At 32.9% G+C, this 26,011-nt stretch overlaps 1 protein-coding gene across 1 annotated transcript in view; it reads right to left on the bottom strand.

The window, feature by feature from the left end:
* unc-104 (kinesin family member unc-104) overlaps positions 1–25,250 on the bottom strand; it is a 43,077-nt gene extending 17,827 nt beyond the window's left edge. Inside the window, exons 1-15 of the mRNA XM_090111624.1 lie at positions 25,024–25,250; positions 22,843–23,002; positions 12,742–12,824; positions 9,728–9,806; positions 9,237–9,397; positions 8,224–8,408; positions 7,236–7,347; positions 6,674–6,817; positions 3,964–4,127; positions 3,359–3,498; positions 3,144–3,182; positions 1,739–1,867; positions 1,104–1,304; positions 607–764; positions 85–229 (exon numbers count right to left, since the gene is read on the bottom strand). Coding sequence (XP_089967750.1) covers positions 85–229; positions 607–764; positions 1,104–1,304; positions 1,739–1,867; positions 3,144–3,182; positions 3,359–3,498; positions 3,964–4,127; positions 6,674–6,817; positions 7,236–7,347; positions 8,224–8,408; positions 9,237–9,397; positions 9,728–9,806; positions 12,742–12,824; positions 22,843–22,942 — 1,840 coding nt within the window. The 5' untranslated portion in view covers positions 22,943–23,002; positions 25,024–25,250. The remainder of the gene's footprint in view (positions 1–84; positions 230–606; positions 765–1,103; positions 1,305–1,738; positions 1,868–3,143; positions 3,183–3,358; positions 3,499–3,963; positions 4,128–6,673; positions 6,818–7,235; positions 7,348–8,223; positions 8,409–9,236; positions 9,398–9,727; positions 9,807–12,741; positions 12,825–22,842; positions 23,003–25,023) is intronic.
* Between the last annotated feature and the right edge of the window lie 761 nt (positions 25,251–26,011).

Genomic DNA, 26,011 nt, shown 5'->3' with positions numbered 1-26,011 from the left:
TTAAAGAGAACCCGCGCTTAAAGTTAATCCCTGTCTAAAGATTTTTGTGGTAAGACAGTATATATCTTGTAAATAACAACTCACTCTCTGGAACTTCAGTATCAGTAGTGTCCGTGATAAGTTTGTTAAGCGGCTCCTCTCTCGGTTGTCCGGGATGCGTGAAACGGAACACGTGGTTTTTGCCCAGGATCACACGGGACCCGGTTTTCAGGATTATTGGCTCGTTTACCTGGTTTAGATGGTATTTATATTTATTTTGGGAATGATTATATCTTTAGAATATAATTATTCTGGTTATAAACAACCAATAAGGTCGAATAAGTTGAATATAATATTTGGTTGAGGAGTGAGGACAAACAATAATTCAAAAATATTATTTTGACTCAAACTGAAAAAAAACTAGCGTTCCAAGCCATACGAATTTTTATATTAATTTCATGTTTATTATATTTTATTAACGATTCAATTTGCAACGTTAGTCATCTTTTTAATAAACTGGTGTTTCAAGTTTTTAGACTAAGCATATTTTTTACTTCTCACACACGAGTCAAAGTTTAATACAATCAAAAATCAACTCTACACCATAATAAATAAAGCTCAATTCACCTCTCGTCCATTAACATACACCAGCGCACCACGATGCGGTATCAGACATATAACTCCATCTGTATTCTCGAAGATACAATGCTCGCTGACTATATGTGAGCCGGAGAGTTGTATGTCTTGTGGCACATTCGCTTCTGCTGTACCAACGCGAGTTACACCTGTAGAAAATGAAATATAGGTAAATTATTATTGTAAATGGCTTTATTAGAAAATAATAATAAGTTACGATTGGCAAGATACTACAGATATTTGTCGGTAAAACAATCGAGTTTGAAATTACTTCAACTGATGATTTTTTTTTTTGTTGTTTTTGACAGATTTAATTTTGTATTATTTATAAGAATGAGGTAATTTATACTAAATAGCTAAAAATGAAAATGCATTAAAGATTATCACAATAATTTACGCTTTTAGCCTTTTTCTTATTTCAAATGCCGTGCTTTTTCGATAAAAAAAAGCATTTTCTTACTCAAACATTTTAGCCATAATCCACTCACCATCCTTGATATAATAAATGAGGCACTCCGACAGATTAGGATCTTCATTCAAATTGACCAAATGGGGTGTTTTCTTAGGCGAGTATACACCTACAGTGATCCCCTCCTTGACCGCTAGACCCATCTCAGCGAATACCGCTTCGCGTTGCACTCGGATTTGTTCCGTGCGCTTGAGTTTTTCCTCCCAGGTCTCGTTTAGTTCTGTTTGGGATGAATAGTTGAGTTATTATTATGGTGTGTTATGGGGATTAAAATATTTATCAAATTATACAAAAAATGGTTAAAAATTTTAGAAAAATGTATTGCATTGAAAGGAAACAAATTTTGACAGTCAATTGAACGCAATAGTCAGTGAATTGAACAAAATATGATATTCTGTAAAGTATCAATTCGACGAATTGATTTATAGTACATATTTATTTTAAGTTTAAACCTATTGAAGACACTAGATACGGTCCCTAATTTTATTTTGAGACATTTTAATTACTCATTTATTCACAAATTTTCCACTATCCCACTTCTAATACCAAACCCTCAAATAACAGCAACATCATCTCTTCTTCTTTGAGCTTCTTGCGCATTAGAAAGTTTCTCCTGTTCAAATGTGTCTAAACGACCAATAACTACAAACTTACCAGCAATAAGTTTCTCAGACGCTTGCAACTGGTCCACCGCCTCCTCTGCTATAGTCGTCGCCGCTCGAGACAGTTTCGGCGACATCATCTCTTCTTCTTCTGTCTTCTTGCGCATTGGCGATTGATCTCCTGTTCAAATGTGGAGTTTAAATGTGTTTTTGTATGCAATTTGGTGTTGTAGTGTTGTGTGGTGCCCTGATTCTATCGTCAATTGATATTTTTTTGGTCCGTAAAAGATGCAATATTTGAATATAGATTTTCTACCAAATCGCTCCATCTGTGTGTTATAGGAACAATTTTTTTACTTGTTAAAAACATATGCGACTATAAGCTGTAAAAATTCCTATCCCTTTTTTTATTTCCTCTTATACGCGAATAATATATAAATTAGGGACTGTTTTAGTGTTTTGTTAATCTGTGACACTATAGAATCAGGACCCATATGTTTTTTTTTTATTTTATTAATTTTATGTAAGATGCACGCATATGCGTAGTTTTTTATGTATGCGTAGCTTGATAGATATGCATAGCATGTAAAAATCTCTAAATATTAAAAAAATATTTATGTATATACGATTTCTTTAATTTTACTATAATAGATAATATAGATTGAGATTTGTTCTTTTGTATTGGCATAAATATTGTATATAATATAATATATTTTAATAAGCCATTGTGAAAGTAAATATCATATCTGCTATATGGTGGTCATAGCATAATACCGACACCTTTAATAATATCAAATTAAATTACTGTAACTTCTACGACGATACAATTTTTTTTTTATAAAATATTATAAATACACATCAAATCATGCAATTCATAGATTCAAAGCTCTTATAAGCGACTGTAGACGTCATTACTAAAATAAATTTCGTTAGCGACTTGTAACAAAGAAAAAATCATTACTTTTTGACATTTTTTTTTCTTTAATAAGATGGCAATTGTTCCGTCAGCGACTTGTAACTTTAATATTGGCTGAAATAAACTAAAGCCGCGAACGAAAGATCGAGCAGAAATACCGAGTACTTTATCAGAATAATTCGTTCATGCCAATATACTATTCGGTAATACATGTGAAATTTAATATTTATAAAGAAAATACTCAGTACAAATGAATACATTTTGACTTACATAAATATAAAATATGATCCCAAACAACGTACATATATATGTATACCCCAACACCAAAAATAAAAGAAGCCTTCATTCCGTTTACGACATTATTAATATGTAGTGAAAAAATGTATCTACGCCTAGAACGCCACAAGCTTTGGAGAGGAGTGCAATATTGCTTTATTTTCGTGTGGGTTGCCAGTGTTTTTCGCATTATTATCTGGCAACCCCGAGGCAAAGCGGTACAGGTGGGGTGTACATATGCGAAAGCCTCTGTAATCTTACTTACTGGTCTCTTTCTTTTCGTAAACGACTCTACCGTCGGGTCCTTCACGATTGGAAACAAAAGTTGGTATGTTAGTATGGAATTAGCTTATTTATTATTTCGTTTGTGGCGTTATCTAGCATCGTTAGTTACTAAGACACATTCACAAGACGCTCTATGTGGTCACACGACGGCTAAGCCTATTTGGAGAGGATTTTTGTTTGGGAGTAGGTACTTACCCTCTTCGACGTCGATTCCTTCTGCTTTGAGTAGTTCGCGTAGTTTGAGTATTTCCTCTTTGAGTTCGCGGATGAGTTTCGCGTTTGCGTCTTCATTGACGACCGCCTTGCATACGATTTGTTTGGCGCGGTCAGCATATCTGTTTTACACATAAAATGTTATAGGAGAGATAGTCAAGTATTTAACTATATTTCCTTTGAATTAATATTTGATTGTACATGGCATAATCAAATGAATACGATATCAATTGATACCAATGATATAATGATGGTCCGTTGCAATTTATTTCTTACTTTCCTTTCAATTTATGTGAATATATTTAAATAAATAAATAAATAAAAAATAAAAATCGTTTATTTGTTTCATAACACAGTGTACAATCAGTTTTGAATACAGTAAATATCGCATATTATAATAACGGGCAATTGCAAATAATAATTTCTTGTGTATTTATCCAATATAACTGAATTTTCCCTAGCATGCATATCATGCTTGAGATATTCAGAAAAATTATTGTGTAAAAAATAAATTGAACAATTTTTTCAATTTTGAAAAAGTAATTTTAACAAAAAGAGGGTAAATGTGAGATAAAACACAAACAAACCTCAATGTACTGAGCGTCTCGTCGTAATTAATATCAGCTGGCGATATAGCAGCAATCATGGCCGTCTTCGAGTTCCCTCCCAAGTTTTCCCTTAGCAACCATGTGAGCACCGAGTCACGGTACGGTATGAAGTCCGCTTTCTTTGATTTCTTGCTCTTTGATGCCTATAGATTATAGATATTTTAGAGTTCAATTGTTTAGTTTGGAGTTGGCCGAATTCTCAAAGACATTTTCTTTGGTATTTTTTTAACTTCTCTAAAACTAAATTACGAAAATGATGACAAGATCAAAGAGAACCCGCGCTTAAAATTAAACCCTGTCTAAAGTTTTTTGTGGTAAGACAGTAAAAATTAATAAACGAAAATCTAAATTACATAAAATGTTCGCAAGTCACGTAAGATTAATGAATTCAAAACCTAAAATAACTTTTAACTTAAAAATAGCATTATTATTCAAGAGAATGTAAGAAGTCGTTTGAGAATTCGGCTATATTAAGAAGTTTATAAGTCTCTTAGTAAAAGTACTAAAATACTGAATCATGCCTAAAAGCCTTTTCTATTTATAAAATAATCCATTAATAACAAAATCTCTGAAGCTTACAACTTCATTCGAACTTTAGGCTAGAAGTTAATTACCTTGTTATATTCGATACTCTGCTTAAGGCTTAAAATTACATTATTTTACATTCGAAACTGTTAAATAATCTGTCTTATATTATTAAAGCATAAAACGAAACACACACAAAAAATGTCTGAAGTATCACATGTGGGACACGCGATTGTAACGAAGTTCCTTTCGTTTTGAAATGAGTATTATAGGAGGTTTAATTAAATAAATTTACAATGTTTAGGAGTTAAATGATAAATTAAATAAGTGAAGGAATGCTAATACACTTTTGATAATCAAAAGTGTCGTGAGGATGTTTCGTGACGCTCACCTAGTCCCTTTAGCTAGCGTATACTTGGCACCACGCGATAAGGAACTTCGTTCCAAAAAACGCCTACATCATACAACACACAGATACAAAGATTCATACGTAATCAGTGTCATGTATGTGTGTACATGTGTACATGAATAAAACAAAATAAAGCGAACACAACCACATACAAACATTCCACTTACCGACTATAATTTGTCCAAGTACACGAGATGCATCAAACATTCGAAAATAATATTTAGCTAGCATATGTTAGAGTTCATTTTAGCACCACACTTGATTGTAATGTAATTGGTTTAGCCAATAAGATGATTATGATTGTGTAACTATGATAGATTATACTTTTTAATACGACTTTGGTTTATAATAATGATAAGTATAAAACATACAGTAAAAGTTCCTTATTCGCGGGTAATAGGTTCCGTAAATGTGCTGCGAATAGAGAAACCGTGAATAAGGAATGGTAATTTGTATGGGGTTATAGGGAATACGTTCTTAGGTGACGAAATAAAAAAGCAAATACATAAAGAAACCAGTTTAATTTAAGTTTTTGACCAAACATATTTATTAATTACCATTTAATTAGGTATTATCTTCAGGTTTAGGCAATGGCTTGTCACTTTTTACTCGTTTTTCATTTTTTTTAGTCGACATTATAAATTCGTAGTTGTAGTTCAAGCGTTTACTAAGGATAACGAATGGTTTTTATTTAGGTAAATACATATATGTATGTACCGATGTACCGATTCGATCCGCGAATAACGAATTTTAGGCCGCGAATACAGGATTTAGGTCGCATTTTTTCCATCCGCGAATAGTGAAACCGCGAATGAAGGAAGCGCGAATAAGGAACTTTTACGTACTACTTGTAGCAATTTTTAAGGTATTACTTGAGACTTACAAAATATGTACCTATAAGTGACTCCTTTAATTTACATTTTACGTTTAATACATTTAAAAAGATATAATCTATCAAATATTTAAGACAGTATACAGCTTGTACATTAAAAGAATATTAAGGAAGATTTTTTTTTCATTTAACTTGCAATGTAGATAAAATTGCAAGTCAAATTAAAAAATTAAATTAATCTTTCAGATAATATTCTGTTAAAATAAAACATTTATTGAAAATACATAATTATTACGTAGCTTAAAAGTTGTCTCAGTTTTGGAATATGTACCTACTGTGTATAGATAGCTTAAATATTATGACAGTATGAAATAAATCAAGTGTGATGATATCTTAGCATTTCATAAAATGAATGAATATATTATGACATTTATGAATTGATAATGAATTCTTATTTGAAGAAATAATGATTATTATTAGACACAAACACACATGAATAACATTTTATTCTAGACATGCAATATTAATAATAATTCTTCTTTTTTTTTGTAATTTGATAATACACATATTTTGAACTAATTTATAATGGTATGTTTATATTAAAGAATCTACTCCTACCACCATCCCAAATTCAAAATATGTATATGCAAAGATAAAATGAAGACGAAAACTTCTATTGATATATTCATATCTGTATATTTCTTCTGAAAAAACAGGAATTCGATTCGAAATGAGGTCCTTTTTTGGAAATGGTATTTAACCATACTCGTATTTCTCTAAACATACTAAATTTATGATTGTCAACCGCGAAGAGATATATTATAGTACACAAATATGCACACAAGTACCTTTTTAGTTATTTATTAACAAAAACAAATTGAACTATTCCATTATTTTGAAAAGCTTATAAAAAATATACTTACAATCTCAGCAAGCGCCGATATAACTTTTCCCAAAGTGGTGAGCGACTTATTAATATTGGCTCCTTCCTTCAGTCGAGTGCCCTTAGCGCCCGTGGAGTCAGCACGTTCGGAACCCGCTAGATCGACTAGCGAGATTTTTGACACCTGTGCGTAATGTAAATAAAAAAATATAATATCCCTTTGTAATATTTAAAATAAACATAATATTTTCGATAGATTATTTATCATGTGACTAGTTTACTGTTAAGCAGTCTGCCTCCGCTTCGTCCGTGTTTACGTTTTCTCTCCATAAGAACCGTCGTCGTATTTCAAGGAATATTATAAAAAAAAAATTAAAGAAATCGATTCAGCTAATCTCGAAATTTGAATTTAGCAACAAATTTAGCGTTTCACTTTTATATTATACAAGATATACTCAGTTTTCTGACAAAATAACTGCTTTACATATTGCCATAAAGCTGACAGAATGTAATTTATCACATAAATAACTATTTATAACAAGAAGCAAAAACTGAAACTATTCTTCGTGATAAAAAACCTAAAAATATTTCCATTAAATTACCTTTTCAGAGACCAAATTGGTAGTCTTATCATGCCGCTGCTGTGTGAAAAAGATGGTGAATACAGCGTGAGAGCGAGATGATGTCTCGTTCATGTTTGTTGCTGCCACAGTTCTGGTAAAGAAAATATATATATTAAATATCTAAATATTACTGTTTCCATTTACAAGATCATACCTAAAATATCCTAGTTGAATAAATTGAAAAAAAATCAAAATAATTACTTGCATTGGCATTTTTTGTAATAACAACTCAAATATTTATAAATTCAAAAATTAATGATTGATTGTATTGTCAAATTTTATCACAACAGGCAAATACGAATAATTTTAATTTTATTATGGTTTTGTGTCAAAGAAAATTATCAAATCAACCACATTCAATAAAAAGCTAAAGGGATATTATACACAGAACGTCAAGTGTGTCAAGGTTGTATTAATTGTACGAGTACTCCCAGAGGGCGAGGGATGTTTGCGTTCCGTTTTAATGCTTTCAACACATCATTTTAATCCTCACTTTACTTATTTGCATAGTGCATTATGAGTGTTTAAATTGTTTGCGTGTAACGGACTTTTATTATTTTTGTGAATAGGGTAGTTGGAAGGTTAGTGTGATTTCATAAATATAGAATTATTGTTTAGAGGAAACATGTTAACAACATTTATTGCAGTAGATTTGAGGTATTTCGAAAATTTAAAATTAGCCCATAAAATGTAGCATTATTTAGGTAGTTCAGTAATGATTTGATTTCATACTTTTACTTCTGTCGTATAACTTGCATATTCAATTCAGTTTATCATTGTGGTGTACGAGTTTAATGAAAGTAAGCTACAAAAATAATACATGTATTTTTCACCTTTTTTCAGCCACTAACAAGTAATCTCCAAAAAACTAACCCTATCAATTATTATCAAAACAAATAGTACGCACAACATTTTTACCTTTTTTCTCAGCCACTAAGACTCACCTAATACCTACAAGTATCCTTACCTGGCTTTATTCCCTTCATCGATCAAGTCGTATATATCCTGATAGGACATGACAGCCAGTTTGCTGAGGTCCTCCACGTAGGGTCCAAGGGCCGGGTGCTCACGTACCCGCAGATTGCCCTTATTCTTTGGGTTCAAGAGGTCTCTGACACGCTCGCAGTATATCTCCATGTATGAGACCTCCACCTGTGTGGAATAAGGTTAAATTATATAAGAAACATTTTAATACCTACTGATTTATGTAAGGAAAAATCTATAAAAGTTGTGGCGGCTGTAGAATATATCGAATTTTATCGAAGTGTTCATAATGAAATTAAAATGGATAGATATAAAATACGTTTTTATTAAAAGCTTTGAAAACATTTATTATTTAAAAATTATGATTCAATTTGATACAGTTGTAATCTGTTTTCGTTGCTACGTAGCAGTGAGCTTTTTGCTACGCGCTCGTAGATAACGCTACGAACAAATAAAATTTTCTTGGTTCAATTTTAATTCAGAAGTCCAAATTATAAATTGACTTATTTAAGACGATTTTGTTTCGTAATTGTTACTTCGCTAGAAAACTCTCCCTATAAAACATAATCATAACCCTTGAACGCATATCACTTAACATACATATTATACAGTGTGTCCGGACATGACATACCGATATTTGAAGGGGCTATTCTCCAGGTATTTTTATCGACAATTCAATGGCAAACCTATCAATTCGGATAGTGAATTTATGAAAATTGTAATAACTTCGAAAGTGAGTATCACAAAATACTAAATTTGGTGTTATTTGAACAATAATAAGTTATTCTAGGGACCACTAAACAAATTTAATTGATGAGAGTGATGAAACATACTTTAAAAAATTCGAAAACCATTTTGAGGAGGGTGAGGTAGGGGACTGTAGAGGGGTTGAATTGTGGATAAAAATACCTGGAGAATAGCCCCTTCAAATATCGGTATGTCATGTCCGGACACACTGTATACATACCTACATCTCATACCAACTTTAACACTTACCGAGTAAGTAAGATCATCAGACGTCGTCTGTCGTATGCGCCGGAACAGATCCTTGCAGATCTGCGGTATGATACCCTCCTGGCCGTCTTCTCCGCGACCCATCATGGTGTAGGATTTCCCCGCGCCCGTCTGACCGTATGCGAATATGCATATATTGTAGCCTGGAAGAAAAACTCTATTAATAACTTGTCTTTTTTTTACAGTTATTCTATGTCTTCAAGACGATTCAATGTTTTAGTTAATAAATATACATAGTTATGAATATGAGTGATGCCGTGACAAAAGTTAGTTTTAATTTTAATAAAATCTAGAAAAATACAGAGCAAAATTAATCACTTGAATTAATAATATGTGAAGAAAATGTAACATAGGAATAAGTACTTTTCGTCAGATTTACAGTAATTTACAAGCGTCACTTAATACATTTGTTGCTATAAAGTAGAATATATAAAGAGTATAGACGTGCACGCTAATAATTATCATATATTTACCGTCAAAAGCATGTTGTAACATTTCTTCGCCGATATCTTTGTAGACCATAATTTGCGAAGAGAAATCTGCATCACTGGGCTGTTGGAAAAGTATTAAATACATTATCTTATATATAAAAATGAATCGCAAAATGTGTTGGTAAGCGCATAACTCGAGAACGGCTGAACCGATTTTGATAATTCTTTTTTTATTATATTCCTTGAAGTACGAGGAAGGTTTTTATGTAGAGAAAACGTAAATATGTACCACGGGCGAAGCCGGGGCGGACCGCTAGTTTATTATAAAAAGCACGTCAGAAAAATATTCAACTATTTAAATAAGTATTTAAATAATAGTTAATCTAAATGTTTTCTAAGTGTCCTTAATATTCATGGACCATTGAAAAATGATAACATTATACATAGTCAATATTAGATTTCATTTTGTCACTGAAGCTATGTAAAAGACTACGTCTTAGAGCTAGCGCGCACGAGCAACTTTGTCTCCGCAACTATTTTGTCTCTCCCATCAATTGTATGGGGAGTTGCGTCGCTACATGCGCGCACTTTCATACTAGCCCATGGGTGGAGAGACAAAATAGTTGCGGAGACAAAATAGTTGCGGAGACAAAGTTGCTCGTGCGCGCACTGTCTTAGAATTTCACCTAACTTTCACACTTTCCAAATTTGTGCTGTATTTATAAAGTCAAGTACACTTTATCTTACATAAGTGTTCCTGTCACTACAATGCCTCTTAATGTCTTCAGAATAAAGAGACATTAAAAGCATGGTATCAAAGGCATATTACTAAAAGCTTCGAAAGGAAATTGTCTCCTATCTGAAAATAATTATACTTGACTGCGAAGCTACTTCATTTAGCACTTTATCAAATGTAGAGCATGAAAAGCGGTGTCATATTATAAGTGTTATGTAGTGGACAATGTTCATTAAAAGTTAAAGCAGTTCTGAATTTTCTAAATTGAATGACTCGCAGGAGGCTTAGAGGCCTCATGAATTTTGGAGTATTACTTAATAATTTTCATACGCACCTATACGGTTCAAATTACATATATGTATATTATATAAGTATGACACCTATTTTCTATTGTACATTCCATATTCTAATGCCAATGTAACAGATAGGTGGTAAATGTTAAAAATACGTTATGACGATTCAAAAGTGCTTCTAGAAGAAGTCTTATTGGATAAATAAATGTTTGAGTTTGAATATAAAACGATATCTGAAGTTATGAAGTTATAAATATAATTGTATATAGTATAATATATCCTATAGAAATAATAGGATGGTCATTTGAATATTCTCATAATTTATATTCCTTTATAGCCGTTGCCGAGAGCACCGCATAAATTATAATAAATATCCATAATCTTCGTTTTTCATTTCTGATGCTAATCGTACCAGGTTTAGATATAAAGTGGTCCTAAATAGATTTCTAGCGCTTTAATTACGCTTTTACCTCCTATATTATTTAATCTAACGTCCTAACATTTTGGAATTATGGAAACATTGACAAAATCTAACACTCTAATCCTACTATTTTACCATGATAGAAACATATAATAAAATCTAACACCTTTCCATTTTAGTATTATAGATGCATATTTATATGTAGCAATTATAAAATCCATTATCAAGCGAATCCTTTCGAACCCGCAGAAGCAATATCTATTGTAATTACACGTCAATATTCCCGCCATTTGAGGTGACCACAGACAATCACAAGCGAGCGTTGACCGTTTAAGGCCGCATCAAAATTAATTATCGCAGGATTCAATTGAAACCCGCGTTGTGGTGAAGCGATGAGGGTTCGAAATTGTTTCCCAAAATACACAATTATATCCACTAATTATTGTTTTGTTTGTTCAATAATACGAATTTTCACCATTGTATTACAAATTTCACCCCCGTGGCTCCTCTCCTGTTGGTCGTAGCGTGATGATAATTGATATATAGCCTTCCTCGATAAAATGAGCTATCTAACACCGAAATAATTTTTCAAATCGGACCAGTAGTTCCCGAGATTAGCGCGTTCAAACAAACTCTTCAGCTTTATAATATTAGTGTAGATTACTAGTGTATAACCTAATCGACATGAAACCATGTTTTAATGGTACAGTAACCATATATGTAAATCCAAAGTATATACCTTTAATAATATTTGTACTAAGCATTAAGTATAATGAATGTCGTAGGTGTTTGATAAACACGAGCTGTCAACAACGAAGCCTTATAGCGACCCTATGTATCACAGATAACTAATCCCTTAATCCATTACAAGTTAAATCCAATATGGCCGCCCTCCAAAATGCGCAATGTTATTCGAGAGAATTCCATCTAGTTTCAAGAGTGATTTATTACAAGAATTTAATCCATTAATTTAAAACCGATTGAAAAGTATAAAAGAATCTGTAAATCGTTCAATCAAGTTATCTGTTCACTCAGACTTAAGTGATTAATTCGTCTATGAGTAAAGGATATAAACGTTCTTGCATTCATTGTTTACTTTACTCAAAGAATAACAAAAATATAATATTCGATTCGTGAGCAGAAGGTACTTCATTTATTTTACATATATAATTATAATCTAGAGCTAGAAAACATATCTTAACTCGAATATCTCTAATGACCAATAATGTAACACGAAACTTAGCAATTTATTTAAAGGATAATGGAAAACCAATTTAATCCAAAAGCCTAGTAATTATATTTTGCTAAGGAAATTTGATTCTTAGGAGCTATTGGCAATATTGATTAAATCCGCCCAATTCTCGAAACGAAACGTATACTAAACATATGCATTGCTATAACAATTATACTATTCATATGAAATTATCAAAGGTAGCTAAACCAACATAAATTTCCACAATATGCCCGTTCATATTTCGCTCTATTACGTAAAACATTTATTACGTCGCCATATTGAAACTCTAACATCGTGAAGCCGTAAATTTATACGTAAATGTATGTATTACTTAATTTACAAAGTAATATATTAATGTATGTTAATACTTACGTTGTGCGACCAGTATGAGAAATCAAAGTTGAAGCTTTTAGCGCTCTCCTTGCTGCCGGGTGGAACTTTTGGGTTGACGATAACTGGAACAAATGTTTTCATAAATAACAGCTCAAATAATAGTAGTAGAAACGACACAGTTATATTTTAATAATATTTTCTTGTATTTGCTTTTTAGAAATGCTGTTTAACTTTTAACTAACGATATATGTTCTTTTTGCATATAATTAAATCTTGTTTAGAGGAACACGGAAAATGTAAATAAAAAATTCTGAAATAATCCTTTATATGATATTTTGTATGGTCATTCAGCGCCAAGTTTCTTTAATACTATAAATAACATTCTCTTGTCCTCTAAAGAGCTGTAACAGCTTCAAAATAAAACATAACCCGCTTAAAAGTATACATCATACAAAACCCTCGCTTTGATGTTCCAACCAAATTACCAACACGCACACGCAACCTGTACCTAACTCACTGAGTGTCACGCTAGGACATCTACCTAACTCAGAGTGTCGCTAGAACATCTACCTAACTCAGAGTGACGCTAGATTCATTGTACGCATCACTCGAGTCTTGCTAAGTATCCTTTGTGAAACGTTTGTTTGCTGAACCGTTTCTTCCCGACGTCGAGACGTATCGACCGTGCCTGACGCCGTCTCCTCGTATTAAATATAGCAGACTCGTTACTATCGTGTTTCGTTAGTTATATTGTTTGGGGTTCCCTTAGAAAGGGGCGTTACTTTAGGTGTACGTAAGCCGGATTTACTTTAAAATAAATTATTCTTATGATCAAGTAACTACCAGATTTGAGTTTCCGCAACTATTTACAAAAAGTAATTTCCCTTCTGTATTTTAAATTGTAGATAAGGTCGTCAGAACTGACCTACGATTGCCTGTATAATAAAAGGCACTTTATAATTTTGCTTTCAATTATTGTCATGATACATTCCTAACTATTTGTTTTAGATACCATTCCATATTGCAGACCTTTATTTATATTCTAAGACCTTGCTCTACCTAGAAATAAATAAACTCATACGATATTTTTCAAAGTTCAAACTACCTTCCAGACATTTTATAGTTCGCACGACTAGAATTTTATCACGACATAAAATGCTTCCTTCCCACGAGATTCGTTCAGACCTTTATACCGGATATTTTACGAGGCGCACCTTTACGATGCATCTTGCACCGCGACAGAAGTACCGGTTTAAGGTGCTTTTCCACCAGAGATGCAGCTATGCTGCGAAAATGTAGTAGATAGCTACTGCTGTGAAAGTATGTATGGCCGTTTCCATTGATACTAAGCTGTGTAGCAGTGCGAGTATGATGTACTATGAAGATAGATGGATTTCCTGCTATGGATGGTAACGAGTAGTGTAGCTATGTGTAGAGCGGAGCCTACTATCGATACATTTCATAGATCGTGCTGAGCATCTTCCTCGCGCTTCCACAGCTTTGCAACGCGCAGGCGGCTTCATAACGCATCTTCCTCGCGCAGCTACATAGCTTAATATCAGTATATCGGTCATATAGTTTCACATCTCTTGTAAAACAGCACCCTTATGTCGAACGCAGTCAAACAGCACTACATCAATTCCTAGGAGTTATGTTTTAAAACTCAAGAGCTGCAGGTTTTACGAGAGCCTCGTCGCGAATGTAGCGGAACATGTAGATTAAAAGGCTTTAATGTATTGCCTCTGAGTGGTTTTGTGCTCGTTAAAGTTGCTTCTGCATTACTGGCTTATAATTTTCCTATTTAGAGAAGCCACATGAGTAAGCGTACATAAGTATGTATGTAATAAATATAAATGTATTTTGATTAACTACACTTGATTAATGTAAAATGTTTTCTTTATTGGCGATCAGGCTTTGTTGTACTTACTAAATCTTTTGTATTTGATATTACTTTTAAACCAAGATATATATTTACCTGTGCTACAAAGCTCTTCTTTATTTTCTTTTTATTTCCGACATGAGATATATCGAAAAAGTAGAAATATTAAAATTCACACAACTCCGTGTATCGAGCACAAGGCTGACCAAGTCTATTGAAAGCTTTGCGATAGATGCTTCCTATTCAAAAAAAACTTTTATGATAACTGCAACAAGAAAAATCATAGTCCCTTAAGGGCTTACGAATGCTACAGGTGACCTACTACCAAAACAGACTTTTATAATAGCCACAACGTAAAAAACTTTTTATGCTTGACCTGGTCAGCGCTCACAAATCTCAAAGGCTACCTACATAAATGAATTGTTTTAATATATCACAGAAGCTTTCAAATGAGGTTGGAGGTTCTCAATTCGTAGCGTTTCTTTCTATTATACATTACTTAAGTATAATTATGAGTAATTAGTGGATAATCAATTAGCATCCGCAGCAATACAAAGATACATAGTTAACAAACCACCTTAGTTCATAAAATAACAAATCTTCCACAAAAACCCATTAATTACTTGATTCCTGTCTCATATTCCACAACAAATGGTTCGCGGAATTCTGCATCATCACAAAAGACAGTACGTACAGTTCTAGGGACAATCGCTTGCGTGCTTTGACCCCACACTAGCGAGGTCAGGAGGCCTTTAACCGCCATACCTTTAGCATTTTAGTCTAGCTTCTAATTACAGTGGAAATACGAATGAAAGCGCGTGACTTGTGTACTTTGAAGAACCCCTTATAATAATTAATGTAGAGTAAACCGTGTATGAAAATATGTATGTTTTCTTTGAGAGTTTCAAATATGGAGCAATTTCAATCCGCTCCCAATATTTTGAAAGCGGATACTCGGCTATGTTCTGTTGTGTTTATGTAATTATAGTAGATATAGTTGCGAAAAACGTAATTTTTTATCATTGTTAAGTTAAATAAACAGAACATAACACTTATTTATTTGTTGTCCTTATCTATACATTATTTGCACGGCGTTCAAAACTTTATATTGCATCTCTTGTACGGGAAAAAGAAAAGTACGTTTACAACCTCCCTGTTGTATGTTACACCATATTGAACAAGCAACAACATTATATTTGAAAATAAAACTTCCACGGCCATTCTAATAAATTTCAAGTCGTAAAACTCAAAAGTTTTAAACCGCAAGCCGCGGTCGCAGACACGTTTCACGCGAACATCGACTAGACTCACTTTATGGGTCTTTTTATTACAGCTGGACCAAGTTTTATAGCCTTATATAAATTACTGAAGATTGGACTGAACGGGAGATTAAAGGACTTCCATTTTTCTGACATAAAGGAGCTTGCAACTGGAGAATCGACTTGCAATTAAAATTTAATACCAATCTGATTCAATCAGTTGATGCTGATAATAATTTTGATAATAAAGTTGAATGCTTGATGTATTTAATACAGGTTTAATCAATCGCAAAAATCAGCTTCCTATACCTCTATACCTCGTCCGCTTTTGAATAAATTACATCAAGAAAAATTACAACAGTCACTTCTATTACTACAACACATTAACGACATCGCATACGTTACATACGTTTCAAATCTCATATTGAAAAATATATAAAGCAAAGATATCTACGAATCTGCTGAATAATAGAAATAAGTATTTAGCTTACGCAGTTCTGGCAATTGTTTCCCCATAAACGCCTTTATTGACCAATAAAACTCCCCTTGCGTCTGTGTTGTTATATGAGGATTTATGTTTGCTTAACAATAATTTAATTACTTCAATAGGGAGAATGGAAATAGGGAAGAAAGGCAATAGCACAAATCTTCTTTTTTAAACGTGTAACTCTGCATGTAAGTTCCTCTGTATTATGACCCATGTCAAGTGTTATTTGAAAACAAAAATGTTAAGAATTAGCCTCTTTTACAATGACGTGACGTTAATTTATAAAAAAATTAGTTGTGTAACCTAGCCTGCATCAGTGTAACATTTCTAAAAAAACGAAAACAACATGTGCACATTAACAACACGCATTCAAATATCCTCTCTACATTTGTACGTACAAGTACAAGCATTTAAAACGTAATACACGATATTCAATTATCAACAAACCCACTGCAGAGCCCTCAAGTCCCTAAAGCAGATATAATTCAACCAAATGGAATCCACGAGATCATAGGGAGTTACGACGATCTCCACCGAGGGTCTATGAATCAGAGATGTAACGGAGCTTCGATTCCGGTTCCGTTAAGTCGGAACTTCCGATTATTATTACACTTTCGGTTCCGACTTCGGTTCCGATACTTTTGTATCAGATGTTAATCGGAGGTCGAACGAAACAAAGCGGGCGGCGCGCGACGGCCTGTGCCGAACAGGTTCATACATATCGCGCGGGGAATCCCCCGACCCCCACTACGTGCACTCTATCATCAATTATTTTTTATAGGTTATAGATAATTGTTTTGATTTTTGATACTTATTATCAATGAAAGTGATCTGTTTTTGTGTGGGATAATGAAACCTAAGTCCAGTTGTATTTGGAACTACTTCAATGAAGTTAATTCAGATTCGGCAAAGTGTAAACTGTGTATGAAGACGTATTCAAGAAAAGGAGGTACGACAACGTCCTTAAAAAGTCATTTGAAGTCTGTCCATGCCACTGAATATGAAGAATTCATTAAGTCAGAAACTGAAAAAAAAAGATACTGTACAGCCTTCGACTTCGACGCCCCTTCAGGATGCTAAAAAACAAATGACTTTAAAAGAAACTTTGCTGAAGAATACAAAAGGTGCACTTCTCATGCTAAATCTAAGGAAATTGATTAATTTCGGAAATGATTGCTTTGCAAGACCTACCCTTCAATTTTGTGGAAGGTATAGGATTTCGACTTTTTAGTGAACAACTTTTTAGTGGTGCTGGCCTAATTTACGACTCTTTAAGAAATAGATTGGATTGGGACAAAGCATCAAAGCTTTTGTTCATAAAGTACAATACATTAGTTTTGGAGTCCATTTTGATTTAATTTGCTTTAGCTATTGTTCATTTATTGTAATGTCACCAAATGTAACACGCTACTTTGAGTTTTAATTTTAATTAAACTTTAAATTCATTAATTTTATCTTTTGTTCATTTGGAATTATGCCAATTTTTTTTCACAGTTGTTTTTTATTTTATAATAAAAAATAAAAATGAAAAGAATTGACTATAAATCATGTTTTATTTGTCCTTAAACAAACTGACCCTGCCTCCGATTTCGATTCCGATTCCGATAAACCAAATTTGAAAACTCCGATTCCGATTTCGGTTCCGATAAAACTACCTCCGTTACATCCCTGCTATGAATACCGTTATGTGTTATATGATTTATTGCATTGCAATATACCCTCAAAAAATGTAATTTCAGGCGAAATTGAACATTTCCTTATTCATAACGATATACGAATGAATATAAATAGCGTCGTTGAGCTTTATTTGAGGTTATCTTTAAATAAGCCTTTGATTTCTTACAATTTCAAATTCAGTGGTGGCTACGAATCATAATGCGACTCAAATGTGCTATAGATTATGAATAATAACTTTTATGGCAGGTACTTTAATAAGAAATACATTTTGCTAACTTCATAATCGTATACATTGCTTCATCTTTTCATTGATTGTTCCTTTGTGAAACCATCATAGATAGAAGGTGGACCTTCATTCCAATAAAAGCCAACATAAGAATGGCGTAGAAGTCGAAAATAAAAATAATATGACAGTATCCTACTATTAGGCAAACTATTAATAGCTTAATATTTTTCTAGCTTATCCAGAATCTAAAATAGAAACAATAATTGAGTTTTTCGTTTCGTCAATCGTCAGGCAGGGAAAAATAGCTTAATTGTTTTTTAAAGTATTAGGTACGTTGATAGAACGAACTTACAAAATGACAAGACGAGGTTTAAAGCCTTCTAGAATAATTAAAACAATATTTTCCCCACCGATTTAACGCTGACGCCATCAGTAACTTGAGCTTTAGCAGATGCATATTAATGATTTCTATACTGGCAAGTGACGCACGCGATGACGTCACACTTGCCATGCTTTTAGCGTTTATTGTTGACAATGAACTTGATTGGTTCACGTTTCACACTAAATAGTTAAATACATGCTAGTTCATACGAAGAACTGCAAAAAAAGTAACGAGAAAGCCGAACAAAAAACAGAATTGTATTGTAAAGTATATGGCCTATTCAATTTCTTGCCACCTCAATTTGTTTCCATTATGTTTAAACTTTCTTTTGCGTTTCTTATTGAATAAGTGTTGCCAGATTGTTTTTGGTTTTTTATTATAATCATATCTACTTTGTCTAGATGAACACATGTATAAAATATCATACTTATTTCGCATTATCTTGGAAGAAAAATATCATCCTTTAAACATAAACCATCAAAGTATTTAGGTCTCAACTGCTTAATTGAGTTAAAGAAAACATCGTATCATCATACAATTTTGTACCATAATCAAAATGTAATAAAGTTCAAAATTAACGAGCGTAAATACCACGTATACACGTCTCGTTAGCGGAACCGGAACTCCTTCCGTTCAGTAGTTTCGTTTGAAACTACGAAGGCGGTCTTAATTAAGAAGTTCTTACTCTTATGTTTTAGTTTTAAAGGGAACACGTAAATGAGAGACTTATATATACTAGTTCTGAAATCGTGAATGTCCTAAATTTTTAGAACAACTCTATATGAGCCATCGATAATAATAAAGTACTTAAATTTTAAAACAAAATAAACTATAAAAAAATTGCATAAATATAATTTTACATGTTCTTATTCTTATAAATTGTAACTTTAAAAAAGATATAGAGAACACTATGAAGACAAAATTAAGATCCCTAACCTACACAGCACTAAAATATATTTTGATATCCTGGATATAATCCAATTAAGTTTTAATTTACACCTAAATGCAGTATTTTCAATTGGACATAAGCAATCAAATATTATTTTTACATTATCTTTTCATTAGATAACTATCAAACGACTATTAATACGACAAAATACTAGATTACCTTTTTCAATTTAATCATAAGGAAGCTTTATTGAGCTAAAGTACGACTCAACTACATATATAAATATTATAATTCAGTCTCGCGGGAGTTTTTATTGATCTAAAGCTTCAACTAATAATAAATAGGCTATAAGTGACTTTGAAATAGATACATTGAAGCAATAAATCTAGCTTTCACTGGCTATTACCGCAAGACGTGTTATTCTTGTAATGTATTTTCTGTACTTACTTGAGAAATTATAACCAATAACAAAGAAATGATTGATGCTTATAAGAAAGCAATTACTGTGTATGTACATTGTACATGTAAGTACAGTTAAATCATATTACCACAATTTTTAGAATTTCTCTGTTTATAAAAAAATCAAATAAATATAAAAAAAGCTTTTACAACTGTGTAATTTAATAAAGGATATTTTATCATTAGCTTTATGCCAAAAAGAAAACTTTAATATCTCTATGAAATTCGTCCCTTCACAAAATTATATCTAATCGTGTATTATTTTGCAAAATATGTTACTATTAACCATTGAATCCCTAATTTTTTTATCGACTTTTTTCATATTATGTAACAGTTATTGATTTGACATTGTAGCAGATGTTTGCAAACCAAATTCCTATGACATTGATACCGTCGGCCTCTACCAAAAATTCGTTAGAAACACGCAACAATCGTATACCTTTATATTTATTGTGATATCTTTATTTAATACTAGCTTTCCGCCCGCGGCTTCGCCCGCGTTTTCAAAGAAAAACCCGTTCCCGTAGGATTTCCGGGATAAAACCTATCTATGTCCTTTCTCGGGTATCAAAATATCTCTATACCAAATTTCATGCAAATTGGTTCAGTAGTTAAGGCGTGATTGAGTAACAGACAGACAGACAGATTTACTTTCGCATTTATAATAAGTATGGATTTAAGATCAGTAACTTCTAAACTTGAATAATAATTTAGTAACAATGACAACGCATTTCTGATTTCTTGTTGTTTTGAGTAATGAGCATTAAGTTTTACAATTTATATGATTAGTAATTCATGCTACCAATATAAAATTAAACCATAATATTATCAAAATCTGCATAAACACGACAATCACCTTAACAAGCATGTGAGTCATATTGCTTCGTGTTCCCGACTTTAAATTGAAAAGTTAACTCAATAACATGAATCATAACATGAGTCCCGGTGTCCAGATGTGAGCTGTCACCCCTTTAGGTATTAGTCATACATGGACTTGATATATTAATCCCGGTTTTCTATAGCTTTTAACATTTATAACGTTTTAATAAAATTCATTCTCGAAGGAATCTAATTTCCGATCAAACTTCGAACTTGAACTAAGATTTATATTGATTATAGATAAATGCAATTTATTATGAACATTTTCATTTTAAATTTGTTATACTGACAGATGAAACTTTTCTTTCTCTATATGTATTGAAAGAAGAAGTGCGTAACTAAGAAAATTCAAACTTCTTAACTAAAGCGATCCATATAGCTTTGTGTTGAAACATATGGACATCATACAAAACCTTTTAACCCAAAGATTACGTCAAAATATCACCACATGTGTTCCCACAAGGAAACTATCGATCGTGTCACAAATGTGTCTAAGAATAGCCCTTTACAAAGGTGAATTTTATTTAAGAGCGCTAATACAATTTCTTAACGGTCTCCCGAAGGTCGGCGGAAGGTTCTCGAAAGGTTTTACTGCTATATAAACGCCACTCTTCATTACCGGCACGACGCTAACTTAAAAAGACGTTCAGAATTTCTGATAAATTAGATAAGACCCTCTCATAAACATTCATTTAGAGGCCATTAACGTCAGCTTAATGTTGGCAAATACTTCAATTTTTGCACAGAAAGCATTATAAGCATTATTACAACTTATGTTTCAGTGATGTGTGGTGTGATAACCATGACTATGAACAATATTGTTTGCTATTTATGTTACAGTTATAATCTATAATATTATTTTTCTATAATATATTTTTCTTCCGTGCACTCTAGCTCAAGATGTAATAGCCGATATTGGATTATGTTAAAGATAAGTGATTCAGTTAATAATATGTAGTTTAAAAAAACTAAAAAACACGCTTTTCATAGAAAACCGAACTAAAAAATAGAAAATTTTATCAAATTATTGTATTGTCATCGGTCCTCAATAAATCTACAAAGTTTGAACGAAATCTGGCCGTTTAAAGTGGGTCAAAATCGCGCCCAAAGAAGTCGGTTACAAACATACAGGTGAAGCTAATATAAAGCGTGTAAAAAAAATTAATAAGAACTAGCTACCCTTATTATATTCATACATATACAGGGTGTCCCACTGTTGGTATACTAAGCTCAAAGGAGAACATCCTGTATATAAAATGGTAAATACTTTTCAATATTATCGATGTAGATATTCCATAAGGTCACATTGAAATTTTAATTCTGTCTCAGCTAAACTTAACCCATAAGCCGCTATTGAAATTCGTGTAATTTACATATTATACGGTAATGAGGCAAGCGGCTTTCAAGTTTCAAGAGCTTTGAGCACAACTTTTCATGTCATGTAACATACACGATAAGCCGAGATAAATTTGTATGGATTATCATGTTAGTCTTAACTTCTCTCTTACTTATAATAATTATTCTGTAACATTTAATCGCGAAAAGCAGACATTTTTTTTTAAATAGTTAACTTGTGGCTTTAAAATCATTTGACAATAACTTAGATTCATCTGGTAGGCAAGTATGCATTTACTATTTTCATATCAAAAACTTCTGAAGCATATTTTACAAGTCAATCAATCGTCCACCCCTAAAGCTAATTTCCGATCAATAATTCTTCTTATAATCCATGTATGTTCCGTCTACTTCTTTTATTGTGTGTCGATTTCGAAATTCTATTCAACTTTTACGTCACAAATATAGATTTCGATTTATAAAGAGGACAGATTTTTTGCTTGTTTGTTTTTAATTGAAAACATGATCGAATTTAAAAATTCTATCACCATAAGTCACATCATTAAATGTTTCATCTCGAATCAAACCGTATCAACCCGGATGAGCTAGTACCTACATTCATCGTATTATTATATCTATTATATTTACTACATTCAAATCAATCTCACCTGTAGTATTGCCGGACATCTCTATAATGCACTTGCACTCCCTCGCTATCTCCCGGGAGTTGAAGGGGCGGACCCTCACCGCCACCTTCACAGACGACATGGCGGCTGCTTATCGAACCACGGGTGCCACTAAAGCATCGGTACTGGCGCCGATTTTCACCTGCAACAAGATGATTTGGTTCATATTGGAAAGAATATTTTTTCGAAGTCTTGTGTGGAGTAGAAAAGTTAAAGTTTCGTGGTCTATACATAGTTTCTCATTTCTTTAATATTCAAGCTTATTTCGTCATAATCAATACCATGTAACAAATCAAACATTCAGAAATAAACAAATGTTTCTGCAATGTTTTCTTTTAAGAAAATATCAAAACCGTCGATCAGAAAAGTAATTTCCTATTTAGATTATTCTATGTATTACGTGTATCAATAAAATGAATCAATGGTTACTATTCAATCAAAAATAACAAGTAAAATTCAAAACACTACTATTACAACGTTTCCAAATAAGCTTTCGAATTATACAAACAAAATATTCATAAGCTTTCGAATAATGAATACAAAATGTTCAAAATGGATGCAATCCAGCTTCAGTCAAGTAAATTCAAAGCACATCTGCGCTAATTTAATCTTTATACATTACCCTAATTATAAGTGACCCACTTATATAATGACAAGAATCGTGGAATTGTATTACAGGACGAAGATGTAAAGAATTCAACCCATTCCTTGACCTACTTTCAACAAGAGGAGGATCATGGTCGATACATTGCAATTTGCAGTTTATTGCGTAGTATGAAAAACTAGATTAAAACTAACGTTATTACGTATCCTATTGTATGGAAAACTAGATTAATTCTACATGTAAGGAGCATGATTAGATATTGATTGCAGATTTGAATTGTTCAGAGAAAAAAAATAGTTTGGAAAATCCAAAAGTGCACGCTTCATAATTTTTTTTTAATAATTATTTATTAATTATTATTTTTGTTTATTTAATAACAATTAAACCACATCGAATCAGACCCTGAAAAATGAAAGGGTTCTATTCCTGAGCATACTCAAGCGTAAGAGAAAAAAAAAGACTCGATTAGTAAAGTATTTCGGTCGCTATCGTGTTAACAAGAAAATCCTCCGCACATACAGACACACGGACGTCCAAGACAGAACTTTTTTAAACTGTTTTTTAACTAGTTTAAATAACAAAAATGACATCAAAAATATCATGAACGTTAAAAATAGTGTTTTTTCTTAATATGTGTGTGTATGTATTATCTTACAAGTGCAATGTATGATACATAAAGACATTTTAAGTTTGAAAAATCAGATGTTATGCGCGAAGCGACAGTAGTACCCACCTCAACGCTTCGCTTATGAGGCGTGCAATATTATCAAAGTGTTGGAATAGATTTGCGATGGATTTTATATGAGTTTTTATATTTAATTTCATATTCATTTGATTATGTTTTACTCATTTATATATTTTAAACTTTATTACGTTTCAATATATGTATTTCGAATAAAATTATCGTTCTTGAAAAATAAAAAGGGATAAATATCTACCAATTCAATGTCTTCGCTATGTATTTTTTGTAAACGAAGAAAACGCCATGTATAAAGTGTATTATGCAAGGTTTAAAGTCGTTCTTTTTATATGTTGCCTAATCAATATAAAGAAAAGTAAATAAACAAAAAATATGTCCATATTTTCATCATTACAAAAACTATCGATTGCCTTTTTTTGTATTTGGATCAAAATAATGTATTGAATGAATGAGCGTCTAGTAATTGCTTTATAAAATAATAAATAAATATTATTCATGTCATAATCATCATTCATCTAATAATAAAAAAATATTATTCATGTTCTCTGAAAGTTTCATCAATCATCACGTACCTACAATTTTTAAAGTATTTATCGATCCCACAAATCCTAGTAGGTTTAGTTCAGTAACAATAAATAGATAATGCAATATAAAATAAAAGTCGTTGTTTTATTTTAAAGTAACAGCTAAAGAGCCGTTAGGTCCGGTCCGTTACGCTCTACCTATTATATGTACCGAATGCGCCAGCGTCGGCCCCAACAAACATTCGGAAAGGTCATTGATTATTGATTTTATTAAAACTCATTATTAGACAATTTCCAATAAGACGTCATCAACATAAAAAGAAACCTCTACCTACCACTTGTGACGTAACAAAACAAAATCCAAAATAACACTGAATAAAAACGACACTTCCACAACGCAAACAAATTTCACATTTTCAAAAAACTATCACGAACACAGAAATCTAAATAACTAGGGCCATTTTAAAATACAGCTTAAAACACAACGCCTAAGTGATTGTTTTCATGAAAGCGCTCGGCGCACTGTAGTCGCCGACGGTCGGTTGAACACAGAATCGAAAGTATCCACGCCACGGCCGCTGCACTCCTCACGCACTTACGTAACATGCACTGCAACCTATATCTTCTAATCCGAAACGCCTGCAAAACTTCACGAGATCGAAGAGGCAGCCATAAAACGTGTCGCAAAGATGACTCACCGCCCTCACTAACGCCATCTACCCCTAACGTTCCAGATCTGAGCACTTCGAGAGCCTAACCTTGGGGGCCGGCGGAGGCTCCGCGGCAGAGAGTGGTCTAGAACTTACCCTGGTCTAGGGGACGAGGGTGTGGGTTGGATGCGCTTGCTAGGGTTTGTTTTCGAAGGTTTAGAGCGTGGTGCTCAAGTCAAGTCGCAGCGTCGGCCGGCATAGCGTCGCCGTTGGGTGCGCGATGCGACTGCGGGACGACGGCGAAGGCAATGGCGGAGCCTCGGCGGCGCATGCGCGAATCCATTCCAGGGCCTTCGATCTACGTCCGAGGTGCGCGGAAGTGTCACCGCGCATCCTACACCGCAAATAACGTTAACATCTACACAACTCGAACATTTAAAATGTTCTTCTCCCACGACACAGCCGAATCACCCTTATTACTGTTTCATTACATATTTGGTACGGGAATAATTGATGAGGAGATAAATGTAAAGTCCCTAATATACAAGCATACATTTCCCCTGGGAATTTCCATCTTCTCCATTTTTCCCCATGTTATATTTACACCATAAACGCTATTACGTTTATATTATTGCCTTGATTCCATTAACGGCAACCTCCCCTATTTTTTAAA

Source organism: Colias eurytheme, chromosome 17 (genome assembly GCF_061535395.1).
Source record: "Colias eurytheme isolate Ceu_HAF_F1 chromosome 17, ilColEury1 Martin Lab GWU primary, whole genome shotgun sequence".
Lineage (NCBI taxonomy): Eukaryota > Metazoa > Arthropoda > Insecta > Lepidoptera > Pieridae > Colias > Colias eurytheme.
This window is presented reverse-complemented; position numbering and strand designations above follow the sequence as displayed.